General features: G+C 49.4%; 1 protein-coding gene across 2 annotated transcripts; it reads left to right on the top strand.

The window, feature by feature from the left end:
- The first annotated feature begins 628 nt into the window (after window positions 1-628).
- LAMP5 (lysosomal associated membrane protein family member 5) lies at window positions 629-13,384 on the top strand. Of its 2 annotated transcripts, none has more exons than XM_027560318.1 (6): window positions 629-1,452; window positions 1,983-2,155; window positions 2,532-2,663; window positions 2,787-2,892; window positions 4,201-4,389; window positions 12,502-13,384. In XM_027560318.1, the coding sequence occupies exons 1-6, from the start codon at window positions 1,389-1,391 to the stop codon at window positions 12,678-12,680; spliced, it is 843 nt and encodes a 280-aa protein (XP_027416119.1). In that variant the 5' UTR covers window positions 629-1,388; the 3' UTR covers window positions 12,681-13,384. The 2 variants fall into 2 exon arrangements, with proteins under 2 accessions (XP_027416119.1, XP_027416120.1); XM_027560319.1 differs by having other exon boundaries at window positions 1,346-1,452; window positions 1,814-2,155.
- Window positions 13,385-13,676: the final 292 nt, after the last annotated feature.

Here is a 13,676-nt window from a genome sequence, read left to right as displayed (position 1 = left end):
TTTTTAATGGAAATCAACATATTGTATACTTTGGAGTCAAAGTATTATACAAGGAAAAATGAAAATGATCCCTATGATGTTAAATCATGTGCTTTGTCTATTTTAATTTTACTGACCATATGACACTGAAGAAGGTCATTTAGTTTCTCTGAGTCTCAATTTTGGGGTATGTACAAAAATAATAAGGTATATCTTCCCTTGCCTATCTTCTAAGATAGGCAGGAGGATCAAATTTGTAGGGAGGATCAAATTTGGCAATGCACATGAAAACACTTTGTAAGATACTCCCTATTAAGACATTGTTATTTTGCTTATTATTCATATTAATGAAATAGCCTTTAAGAAATATAATATTTGGAGATCACTATAATTAAGACAGTGTATCTCTTGCTGAAAGAGCTGATTCTGATTTATAGAGTAAAAATTTTAATTAAGCAAGCTACTGAAAATGTAAATATAGGAATTAACTCAGTAGTATTTGTTTTTCTGTCCCACTGAAGGCTGGAGAGTACTATCTGTGTGTGTGTGTGTGTGTGTGTGTATGTAACCGTGATTGTCCTAAAAGAACCTACATAACCCTCACAAACTTCGAGTTCACTTACATTCCTCTTGGGAGAGTAGCCACAATACAGTGAGCAAGGATGTCTGACCCCAGCGTTCCAAGTCCTCATACAATCAAAGAACAGACTCACGGAAAATAAGCCGGAATAGATACACTGCACTGACTGACGACCTCCTTTGAGGAGGCGTTAATTTAACTTTAAACCCTGATCTCACTGAGAGCAGGGGAGAGAGGGGATGTCTCCAAAATGCAGGAGCTGTTGCCATAGCATTTTCCTTCTCTCTTCCTGCCTACTCCTCCTCCCCCAAAGCAGCAACAAATGGTGCTCTACCGCTTTCTTTCAGGAACCGGATGCATTTTCTGAAGCCAGGACTCCAGTGGTGTGATGTCTTCACCACCTAATCACCGGTAGGGATATTGAAGAAGTCTGAGGTTGCTATTAAGTTTCTCAGGACAGAATCATCTTTGCGGATGCAACTGCAGCACAGGAAACAGGGAGAATCTGAGCCCTCCCAAGTCTCACTGGACCTCTGCATGAACCCAGCCACCGTCACTTCTGCAACACAACCGAATTCTTTCAGCACTCGCAGAGTACAGCTCCCTCGCCGCGCGATCCTGCCCTCCGCAGTGAGCGGACTCGCATCAGCCCGCTTGGGTACCGGCCACGCCGCGGCCGCCCGCGCACCGAGCTCTCGCCCGCCTCCTGCCCCCTCTCGCGGCCCCCGCCCCTCGCTCGCCCGGCTCACTCCAGCCGCCACTTGGAGGGATTCCCTCTCGGGCGGCCTCTGCAGCAGCACCCGCTAGCCTTATTCGCGGCTCCGGTAGCATGGATCTCCGCAGAAGAGCCCTTCTCGGCGTGGATGGACTTCGAGTTCTCCTGATGCTGTTCCGTGAGTAGCGTTTTGGGGACGGTCAGAGCAGGGCGCACTCTGCAGAGAACGGAAGGGGCACCGTACGGCAGGCAGGTAGCTTAAGGTCAAAACGTGGACCTAACGTTTTGCGGGTTGGTTCTCTTTGTGGGGGCGGGGGGTTGCGGAGGGCCTTCCCCTCGGTAGCAGGGAATTCCCCAGAGAGCCACACACCTGTATGGCAACCCCAGACATGGTGCTCACACGGGCCTGCTTCGTGGCTTTGAGCATTGGCGAGACACCTTTGTTTTAAAAGCGTAAAATGAGGAAAAACAGGCCAGTCGGATTACAAGTCAGTAAGGCTTTAAATGTTTTCTAATTTAATTTTATTATAAATCAACAGCAGTCGAATTTGTTGCCGCTGGGGCAGAGAAACGGCCCGCAGAGCGCATGGTAGCCGGCGAGGAACTTTGTCACCCCGAAGCCTGCGGACTGTGATGTCTCTCCACCTTGAGCCCCAGACGCGTGGGCTCGCTGAGCCCCGAACAGATAGGATTTGTTTTTTTCCGCAGATACAGTGACTCGAATCATGGCAGAACAAGAAGTGGAAAATCTCTCAGGCCTTTCCACTAACCCTGAAAAAGATATATTTGTGGTGCGGGAAAATGGGACGACGTGTCTCATGGCAGAGTTTGCAGCCAAATTTATTGTCCCTTATGATGTGTGGGCCAGCAATTACGTGGATGTAAGGCACTTTTTCCCTCCCGGCTTGTTCCTAGGGCTCCAGGGGCGAAGGGCACCCTCCCTCAAGACCCCGTGAAGACCTGGGTCGCCCGCCTTCCCCCCTAAGCCCTGCAGGCTGCTCCTGAATGCTGCATGGGGGTTCCGGCTTGTAACGCCTTCTGCTCGCCCCGCCTGCTTGGAAAGTAACCTCCCCTCTCTCCGCTCCCCTAACGGCCGGCCGGGTCTGCACGCAGAGCATCTAACCGCATGTTCCCGGACCTGGGAGCGCGCGCGAAGGAGCGCCCAGGCGCGCCAGACCCGGAGTTTGGACCCGCCGCCCTTTACAGCCCCCACGGGGCCCCGCGCGCTGAGGGGGTGCGGGGCGTCTGTGTTCCCAGCTGATCACGGAGCAAGCGGATATCTCATTGACCCGGGGAGCCGAGGTGAAGGGCCACTGTGGCCACGACGAGTCGGAGCTGCAGGTGTTCTGGGTGGATCGCGCGTACGCACTCAAAATGCTGTTTCTAAAGGTAACTGCTAGCGAGGCTGGCGGAGCCCCTGCAGACTCCGGGTGCGGGTGGATAGGGGCCGCCCCTCTGCCTCCCAGGCCCTCTCTGCGCCGGCGGTTCACGCGCACCTCCTCCGCTCGGCAGGAAAGTCACAACACGCCCAAGGGACCCGAGGCAACGTGGAAGCTGAGCAAAGTCCAGTTTGTCTACGACTCCTCAGAGAAGACCCACTTTAAAGACGCAGTCAGTGGTGAGTGGAGGTCAGCAGGGCTGGAGAGGGACCCTGGGGCAAAGCAGACGCTGCTGGGATCACAGGTGTGGATGCGGAATTCCTTAGGGTTTTGGAAACGCCCCAGGCTGGCTCTCGGGGATGGAGGAAGGGAGCGCGTCTGAGTCCTCTGGCCTTCAGGCCTGGGAGACGCGCCGCAAACTCCGGGCCTGAAGGCCTTCGCGCATCGCCTGACTCGGAACGAGACGCCTCCTGAGAGCCTGTCTGCCCGGGGGCTGCCTCAGGATAGTTTTCTCAAGATTTGTCCTTTAGAGGAACGCGGAGAAGGACCAAAGCTGTATTTTTATTTCCTTCTGCACCTCCTCCCCCTTTTTAAAATTCTTATGCGCTAAAACTCCAAGGGGGCAGTTTTGACTTTCATTTTGGGTCAGAATTTGATGGCCTTTCAGATCTTTCAGCCCGTGGCTCAGGCCTCACCACATCTTCAGTCGACTGCAGACACCCCGGAGTGGATTCTGAACCGTGTCCTAAATGTATTGCTTTTTTTCATGCCCATCACTACAACAGTTCACCTAGATCCTCCAAAAATATCGTGGCAAGAAACATCCAAGCTCCAAATAATAATATTGGCATCTTCAGGCACCATCCAAGATCACATTGAAATTTATATATTTATTTTGTAGATTATCTGATCTACTAATAATGAAGCCATCCATCACCTGGGCACCTGAGTTAGGACAAGATTTTTACTGAATACATACAAAAATACATATGTCATCTCTTCCATTTCACCCTTTATCAATCCAGTAAAAAGGGCAATTTCGTCTCTTTATCAAAGTTTATGTTCAAATATTTCCCACAGTTAAATCAGACTGAAGAAAGAAAAATCTTAATCCTGGGAAGGAGAGAAGGGAGGGTGGCAGGCTTCCAGAGATTATGTATCTGTACAGGGGCATCAGCCCAGAGCACTAGCAGCGACTGTGCTTTGCTGAGAACGATATTTTATTTTTTGCAGAGTAGTGTGAAATGTAGAAAACCAAGTCACTGTTCTTTGCATATTTTTGGAATCTCTGTTAGATTTATATAATAAAAAAGGGTTGGAGATTTAGGTATCACCCCCTGCTTCCAAAAAGAATTTCTAGATTACTGTTTAAGGAGCCCATGCTCATGAAAGGACAGGGGCATTCACGTTTGCAGAGTCTTAGCCAGACAGAGTAACAGGGCATGTCAGCAAGTGGGCTAAGAGGCAAGAGCCAGCTGTCTGGATCACCATGAGGAGGATTCTGCTAGCCACAGGCACCTGACCATTGCTTTGGACCCTTCCTGCAGCTGGGAAGCACACAGCCAACTCGCATCACCTCTCTGCCTTGGTCACCCCAGCCGGGAAGTCCTATGAATGTCAAGCTCAGCAGACCATCTCACTAGCCTCCAGCGACCCGCAGAAGACAGTCACCATGATCCTGTCCGCGGTCCACATCCAGCCCTTTGACATCATCTCTGACTTTGTCTTCAGTGAAGGTAGGTGGGTGGGGAGTCCGGAGGAAGGCGAGGTTGACTCAGGCTGGAGACAGAAGGTGACCTGCAGGGTGCCAGGCTGCTACCCTTGGGTTGTCTCTAGGGTAGCATGGCTCTGCCTCCCTCTGCAACGCTTCTTAAAGACTACAGGAAGCCGACTGAAAAAATGGCTCTTCCTGCTCTTTCTTTCTCCTTCATGTCCTTCTTTTCCTCTCTCCTTCTCCCTCTGTTCCTTTTCTCCTTTCTCCCAATTTCCCTTATTTTTTTCCATTGTTTTCTTTCTCCCCTCCTTTGGCAAAAGAGGAGACTGGATAGGAAGACAGTCAGTTGGGAAAAAGCCTAGAATTTGATGCAAGTTTCTCAAGGAAAAGGCAGCTGAAAATTCCAAGCAGTTATCTAGAGAGCTGTGGATTGGAGAAAGGTCTTTGCTTGTATGGGTCTCAGTATCTTCACGGTCTCTAGACACATCCAGCCCTAGGTTCTACCACTGTAAATCTAAATTTTGTGTGAGCAAAATGCAATAGGTGTGTGTGTGTGTGTGTGTGTGTGCACGCGTGCGTGTGCACATGCGCAGGTTACACAGAGAGACTCATGAAGATGTGCCTCTGTCCAGCGTTCATATTTACAGGGAGGGACACCAGAGAGGCCCCAAGGAGGGAAGGGTCCCTGATCTTCTCCCTCTGAGGAGTGCAAAAAGCTGCTTCTCAGTCTGTTCCAGCCCTGATAGGAGATCAGGCAGGATCTAGCAGAGGCGTGTTTAGAGGATCCACATTCTCTTGGTTTTCTGCATCCCAGCAGAAGTAGGGGAGCTCACATTCTGCAATTTGCCCAAACCTAGCAACAATTTACACTGGACAAGCACAGGGAAAGTGAATTCCTCTAGTCACTTGTTTGCTATCTCTGTGTTGTCTAGAAGGGGCTTCCCAGGTAGGTCAGGGTAAAGAATCCACTTGCCAATGCAGGAGACTCAGGTTAGATCCCTGGGTCGGGAAGATGCCCTGGAGAAGGAAATGGCAACCTATACCAGTATTGCCTGGGAAATTCCATGGACAGAGGAGCCTGGCGGGCGATAGTCCATGGGGTCACAAAGGAGCTGGACACGACTGAGTGACTAAGCAACAACAATTGTCTAGAGGAGTTTGTTAGAGACAGTTTGATATTCTCATTTATTCTTTGTGGTTCATAAATTAGATTTTGGTTGCTTTATGGATGCTAACCTTTGGGCTGGGGATCCCCAGGGGAATGCCACCATTTAAATGTGTAGAATATTGGGGAATCCCCCTCTGGTCACACGCAAATCATTAAAGAATTCCCAAGGTGTCCAGCTTTCATCAACTATCCCTCTCAAAGTACACAGAATAGAATCCCTCCCCACAAGATTATTCAGAAGGCATTTGGGAATTCCTCAGTTAAACTCTCCTTGAGGGAAAAGCCTCCTTCTTTCTCGTCTTCATATTTTTTAGCACCTAGTACACTGAGCGACTTCACTTTCATGCATTGGAGGAGGAAATGGCAACCCACTCCAGTGTTCTTGCCTGGAGAATCCCAGGGATGGCGGGGCCTGGTGGGCTGCCGTCTATGGGGTCGCACAGAGTCGGACATGACTCAAGTGACTTAGTAGCAGCAGCAGCAGTACAGTGCTTGGCACATTGCAGATGCCCTGTGAACTTTGGCTGAATTGACATTCCGAAGCTGTGGACTCAGCTAATGTGTGCGTGTGCATGTGCCTAGTCCCTCAGTCGTGTCTGACTCTCTGTGACCCCCTGGACTGGAGCCCACCAGGCTCCTCTGTCCATGGGGATTCTCCAGGCAAGAATACTGGAGTGGGCTGCCATGCCGTCCTCCAGGGGATCTTTCCCACCCAGGGACTGAACCTGCATCTCTAACGTCTCCTGCTTTGGCAGGCGGGTTCTTTACCACCAGTGCCACCTGGGAAGCCCCAGGCTCAACTAATAGAGAGCTGCAAATGCTTCAGTGCTAAAAAAATCAGCATTTAATAGATGTAGAACAGCAGTGTCGCACTCACCTGTTGTGTGGAGTATGGGCTCTTCCGTCTTAATGTGTTTTCTACAAAATTGAAACTAAACTTCGAGATGTTAACACTCAAAAATACTGTTGGTTATGAAGGTATTTATAAAATGGAAGTGTCTTTCTTAAACTCAAAATATTAAATATAATGAAAAGCAATTGGACTTAATTGGTGACCAGGAATTCATTTGGAAAATATTGGATCATGGAGTCCCCAGAGTCCCTGCAGTAGACGCTTTTGAGTTTACGTGTATGCTTTCAGTAGCCTCTAATTGCTCTTTGTGTCTCCCTGGTCTGCTGTTTTTAGGCACTTCTTCACGTCTTTGTACCCCTGGTGCTATAATTGCTGTTTTTACTGTTTCTTTACATCTCACCCCAGCCCACTATGGGTTATTTCTAAATTGTTGCTTATAGTCATTTATGAATGGAGAAATCAGATCTCACGGATGTTAAAATTGTGTACAAAATAAGAGTAAATGGGTACCAAATAAGGATCGGGGCTACTTTCCTAAAAATCAGTGATTATTTTAACATAGACTTAATGATCTCTGTGTACAAAACGCAATTTTAATCCAATTCCAGGGTCTAAATGGATAGTCTTAGAGAGTTTGTAAAGATGTGTAACTTCCTAAATGCAGATATATTCAGCACAGGCAAATTGGACTTGTCTCACCAAGGCTTTTCTGGGTAATAATCAGGATGTTGCCTCCTGTATGGTGCCTTGGGGCTCAGGCCTTGACGTTCCTGGGAGGAGGCAGGCCTCCTTTAGTCACTTATTGGATCGGTGTGCTTTTGTGTGGCCGGGCTTCTTTTGTTCTGGCTCCTTCTGTCTGTGCCTCTCAGCACCTGCCCTCAGTATGTTTTGTAAGAGGTTATTTTACTCGTTTTAGTGGATCTGAAAGATTTCTTTTGGAGTGCCTTTTCAGAAACCGGCACTTGGCTCCCACTCCCCAGAATAGAAGGAGGCTCTGGATGTCTGGCTGATGCCTGTGCGGGTGTGAGTTGGGGCTGCCTGAGTTCCAGTGGGGTGGTGGTGTCTGGTCACAAGTCTGACACCCCCTGCAGGGCTGTGTACATGGCTTCTGGCATGTGCATGCAGGATCCGCCGCATGAGGGCGTCAGGTGAAAAGTCCGTTCCCTGCGCCTGACCTAGTCTCCCACCTGCCTCCTTCATAGATTCTGAGAAAAAAGAGGATGGCTCAGTGAAACGGGTTAGTGGGTACGCACACAGCACTCACAGAGCCGTTCAAGTGGGGCTGACATCTTTATCACACAGACGCCTTTAGGGCGTTGAACTTGGCTGCTGTACTGATCCCGGGTGCGTCTCGTAGCCCCGCCGGCGCCGTCTGCACCGTGCGCAGCTCTGGCGATCTTTTATCCGCGGTCTGGAGGCCGGGCCCACGACGCCCGGGTGATGCTGCTGGTCCACAGCAAACTGTAGGCGCCCCGGCGGCGGGGGGATTTTGAGCCGATTAAGGAAAATGATATGACGATAAGAGGCAGTAACGTGCACGCTTCCTGGAGGGCACTTGGGCACGGTTGTGTAGGGAAAGCCCCCCACAGCAATGGGACCATCCCGAGGAAGGTCTCTGGGAGCCGCTATCCTGGTGATGGGGAGCGGGGTGTGAGGGGGGCTTAGTGTCTGGGTGATGGCCCCTGACAGCATGGGGAGGGATCCTGGGGTCGCAGAGCTCTGGGGGCAGCAGAGCTCTGGGGACAGCAGAGCTCAGGGCTTTATCTGTCTCTTCAGTAGGTAACAGCTGTTGGGTGAGGTTTGTACCCAAAACAGATAGGCCCTAAATGACTAGACATTCAGGCCATTTTGTTTAGATGGTTTTTTAGATATTTACATGTTTAGTTGTTTAGACAGTTTTTTAAATAAGTGAATGTGTCAAAATTTGAGTTTGGCCCAGGCGGGCTTTTGAGTTAATAGGTCTCAGTCTGTAGTGCAAATGTAACCGACCAAGGGGCCAATCTGTATAGGCTGGCTTCTTTCTATACAACATATACTTGGTGTGGCGACGCTCAGTCTGCAGTTCAGGGCAGCTCGTGTGTCCCTGCTGTGTGGGGCCCCTTGTCTTTCCCCAGTTCGTTCCTGGTGGTGGGGCCCTTTGAGGTTCAGGAGACTTCTGTGATGGGGGTGGTGCCTCCCCAGGAGGGAGCAGAGCAGACTATTTCAGTGGCTTGAGTTAAAGGCAGCTCTCATGCGTAATGACAGAAGAAATGTAATGGGACAAGGTGTCTCTGTGCCCCTTTGTGAAATGTGCAGGTTTAATGGGCATTTGTGTCACCACGTATACACTGCTGCTGTTTAGTCGTGTCTGACTCTTTGCAACCCCATGGAGGTCTCCACCAGGCTCCTCTGTCCATGGGATTTCCCAGGCAAGAATACTGGAGCAAGTTGCCATTTCCGGGGCCTCCTTAATTCTCAAGGGGAGACACAGACAGAGAGACCTGTGAAGGATGGACTGAGGCCCCCGTTTAAGCGGAGAAACTGAGGCTCAGGGAGGTGAAGTAACCAGCCCGGGCTGTGCTCTGGTGGCTGCCAGCACTGTGACCGGAGCCTGTCTTTGGGTATCAGATCCTGTACTCTTAGCATCTTCAAGTCTCTCAGCTGCTCCCGCTGAGAGACTGTACCAAACACATGAAAGCAGGGGCCACCTTCAGAAAGGTGGTCAGGTGCCCTGAATTCCTGAGCTCTTTATCATTGTTGCTAACAGTGTGATTGGGAGATACCACTTGATCTGCAGTTTACCCAGAACTCTGGGAAAAGCAATCTGTATTTTATTGAGAATGAATGTACACCACCTCCAGCAGAGTGCCCCAAGGCTGGCTGCCATGCTGCAAACCAGGGAGGGGTGTGTTGATGCTGATCGAAAGCATTGCATATGCCTGTGGTTGACCTGGGGCCTCCCAGCCAGGAAAATACCACCTGAGTAACTGAGCCTTCTCAGGGCCTCCTGGAGAAGCATCCAGAGAGAGACAGTCCTGTTATTAACACTGCAGAGAGCTGTGTCCAGGGCTGGAATACAGAGACCCAGTGCAGGGCCATGTCACCAGCCAGTCACAGAAAACTGCGTTCTTGCTACTGTCCTGAAGCCTAGTGTTTTAGGTGGGGTTCCCCAAGAAACAATCCTCTGTAAGGATTTAAGGGCAGATAGCTACCTACCCTTAGGTAGGATTAGTTAGGGTTAGAAACACCTAACCCTATTTAGGTGTTTCTAAAAAGCATTGCTTGGGGAGTGGAAAAGTGAGGTGGGAAAGCTAGCAGCTAGTGCACGTGTGTCGGAGAAGGCGATGGCACCCCACTCCAGTACTCTTGCCTGGAAAATCCCATGGGCGGAGGAGCCTGGTGGGCTGCAGTCCATGGGGTCGCTCAGTCAGACAGGACTGAGCGACTTCACTTTCACTTTTCACTTTCCTGCACTGGAGAAGGAAATGGCAACCCACTCCAGTGTTCTTGCCTGGAGAATCCCAGGGACGGGGAAGCCTGGTGGGCTGCCGTCCATGGGGTTGCACAGAGTTGGACACGACTGAAGCGACAGCAGCAGCAGTGCAGGTGTGTAAGTGAGCAGGTCGCCCTGGTGAGCACTGGGGCTCACCCTGAGGGAGACCCTGGGAGAGAGTGTGAGTTACCCGCCAGCGGCCATCCACCTCTGATGGCTCTCCAGGCCATCTAACCTGCCCTGGAGTTAGAGTCCATGGGAATAGGTGGGAATGGTGACTGCCAAGGGCCTAAGACCCTGTCCATGTGTGCTGCGCCTCCTTCCGGGGTGTAGGAACCCTCCCCGTCCTGGTGGAGCTCACAGGTAGCGGGAAAGAGTTTATGCAGCTCTTCCTGTGCATGCTGTTCCTGGTACACAGCAGCTTCCGTCAGTTAACAGCTTTTCTTATTTACTGTTGTGCTTACATCTTGCTGAGAGTATCTGCTTATCTCCAACCAAAGATCTCCAAAGCCCACTCATCTTAGCAGTTTCTCAGTACACAAAATACATTTCGCTGAAGTTACAGGAGTCTCGAGCCAGCCCGGAGGAAATATGGAAAGAGGAGCAAACCCGTTCCTTTTGCTGCCCCATCAGACGGCAGGGCACGCACAGCCGGTGTCCCTGCCCACTTTCTGCAGCAGGAGGGCCCCGGCACCAGCAGAGCCGAGCAGTCCACTTGCCCGTCTCCATGCTGCCTGTTTGGAGACAGTGAAGAGTCCTTACACTTTTGCTCATCTCAGGGTGTAAGGACAGCTTTAAAATGCTGTGGTCATCAGACAAAACAGAATAAATCTCACATCTGGAAGAACACCCTAAGATGCATCAGGATTGCAATGGTGGCGCCAGGGTTGCGGTTGAGGGCACCTGAGCTGGCACCTGGCGGCCTCCAGTCACACCTCTTCTGTCTGATCTGACTACATCTAGTTCTTTCCAATGACTGCTCTGGTGGTTGCTTTTTTCCAGCCGTAGACCCTGGGCCTCTGTTTTGTGTTCTCTAGAACCGTGAGTACAGCCAAGGTAAAGGTGTGAGGGAGCCCGAAATCTGTGGAGGCAGACAGAGAGTCAGGGGTCTCTGAGCGCCCAAGGCTGGATGCTGAGCTGGGCTAAGCCGAGGGATGCTTTTCTCCCAGGCAGGGGTCGAGGGCAGCCATCCTCCGTGGTTATATAACCTGTGGGTTAACTCATCAGTTTACTGCACAGGATCTTAACCCTGGTGTCTGTAGGGTTTGTGGATAGAGTTCACGGGGGGTCTGTAAATTTCAAAGGGAAACATTTCCATCTTTATTTTCACTGATTTCTAATTAATATTTAACATTTCCTTCGATTATAAATAAAGGTAACAACCCACAGTAGTATTAGTCATACCCATGACTTTGTCAGTAGCAGAAATCATAGACATTTTCTTTCCACATTTTGTGCAGATCTTGCAAAGTAACAATTATGCTTCTCACTGCTTTGCAATCAAAGCCAGCCTACATGTGTGCTAATAAATACATATATAACTGTCCCTTGAATTATTTTAAAATACTCTAATAGCTGATTTCAGTGTAGTCCATTTTCTGTGTAATCTTATGTTTTTCATTTTATGCATTTATAAGCATATTTCTGAGAAGGGAAGATGGTTTCTTCATACTGATACCCAAAAGAGGATAACTCTGCTTTAGTGGGTCATGACCAGCACTACTGTATTTATTTTTAATTGTACTCATGGCTACTAATTGTCACAATGATGTAGTAAGGATACACAGCTGGATCACAAGGGAAGAAGGCACAGTGGCTTCCAGAGGAATCTGTGTGCAAGTTTCCTTGTGGTGCAGTGTGCAGACTCTAGGGTGCCCAGAACTCACTGGTTGTGGCTCACAGGTTTTAGTTGCCCGAGGGATGTGGAATCTTCCCAGAGAAGGGACTGAACCCAGTGTTCCTTGCATTGCAAAGTGGATCCTTATCCACAGGACCACCAGGGAAGTCGTGGATATTTTAATAACCTAGGCTAGGAATCCAATAACTTGAGTGTTGTCCCATTTAATTGATAAGTTTTTATTTTACACTGTATAGAAATATTAAGGGGTTAAGTCTTAGAGTTGGTTGGGAAGTACTGTTTCTGAAGAAAATATCTCCCTAAAGTTTCCTTGAGAAATCTTTTTCTGGGAGGAGGGTGGATATAATTGCTTTACAATGTTGCACTAGTTCCTGTTGTACAACAGTGTGAATCAGCTATGTAGTATATACATATCTCCTCCCTTTTCTTGAGAAATCTTTTCATCTCTATCTGCCTTTTGGTTTTCTTCAGTTCAGTTCAGTTCAGTCACTCAGTCATGTCTGACTCTTTGCAGCCCCGTGAATCACAGCACGCCAGGCCTCCCTGTCCATCACCAACTCCCGGAGTTCACTCAAACTCACGTCCATCGAGTCAGTGGTGCCATCCAGCCATCTCGTCCTCTGTCGTCCCCTTCTCCTGCCCCCAATCCCTCCCAGCATCAGAGTCTTGGTTTTCTTAAGCAGACTTAATTAATCATAATTCAGAATATTTTGGTAGGAATTAATCATAATTCAAGATCTTTTGGTAGGAGCTCATTGCCTTTCTTTTTCTTTCACATTTCAGAGCATAAATGCCCAGTGGATGAGCGGGAGCAGCTGGAGGAAACCTTGCCGCTGATTTTGGGGCTCATCTTGGGCCTCGTCATTGTGGTCACACTGGTGATTTACCACATCCACCACAAGATGACTGCCAACCAGGTCCAGATCCCTAGGGACCGGTCCCAGTATAAGCACATGGGCTAGAGGCCGCTGGGCAGACAGCCCCAGCCGCCGCACCCCCGGCCCTGGCTGGATCAGGCAGAGAAACAACAGCACTTCGCACTTGTACATGGGATACACCAACACAGCTGCAGTCAAACAGACTCGGGTACGCAAGGCTTGCTTGGCCTGCATCCATGCTTAAACAGGGATGGGGGATTCGTTTGGATTCATGGGGCGAATGACATAGCCCTTCCAGGCTGAGAAGTGGGAGGGGTGGGGTCAGCCAGCTTTCATGCTGGTGGTGGCTTGGCCTTGACTCTCCAAGGAGCAACGCATACAACTCGGAGGGATATCTGGCTGTGAAGTGTAAGGATTGGAACCACAGTTCTTTTGGAAAGACACCCCTTAGGGTTCAAGAGGAACAACAGATGCTTTGCTCCCTTGAACACAGATGGCTTATCCTATACTATCGTCAGTGCACACAAAATACAGCCTCATGCTCCCTGCAGCAAGACCCCTGAACGTGATCCATGCTTCTGGCTGGCATTCTGCATGTCTCGTGATTGTCTTGGGAATGTTTCACTGCTCCCTGCACCCAGCAAATTCACAGCACAAGAACTTGTTTAACGTAACTATGCAGAGTTGTTTGGACTTTATACTATATCAGGTCCAGGTATGGGGACCTGAAGAATCAATCCATGTGAGCTTGTCTCTCAAAATGAATTAAAATACACTACTGTCTAGCATTTGGCTGCTTTCTTGAAACAAGTCAACACAACTAAAAATGGCTTGTGTGGCATCCACAGGAGAGAGGGGGGTGATGAAGATGGGCTTTTCATTCCTGTAAGAGGAAAAGCCAAGAAACAGCAGGAAAATAATAGCAGGGATGGGGGAGTTGGCTTTTCCAGGTGAAAACCATGGATTTGTTTTGGCAAATATAAGTAGTTTTAATGATGGCACCTCTTCACTTGATCTTACCTAGAAGGCTGAGAAGTGATAATAATGGCACCTCTTGAATGGTTGGTCTAAAATAGTTTC

The sequence above is a fragment of the Bos indicus x Bos taurus genome, chromosome 13, assembly GCF_003369695.1.
Source record: "Bos indicus x Bos taurus breed Angus x Brahman F1 hybrid chromosome 13, Bos_hybrid_MaternalHap_v2.0, whole genome shotgun sequence".
Lineage (NCBI taxonomy): Eukaryota > Metazoa > Chordata > Mammalia > Artiodactyla > Bovidae > Bos > Bos indicus x Bos taurus.
The sequence above is the reverse complement of the archived record's forward strand: the minus strand, read 5'-3'. Positions and strand labels throughout refer to the sequence as shown.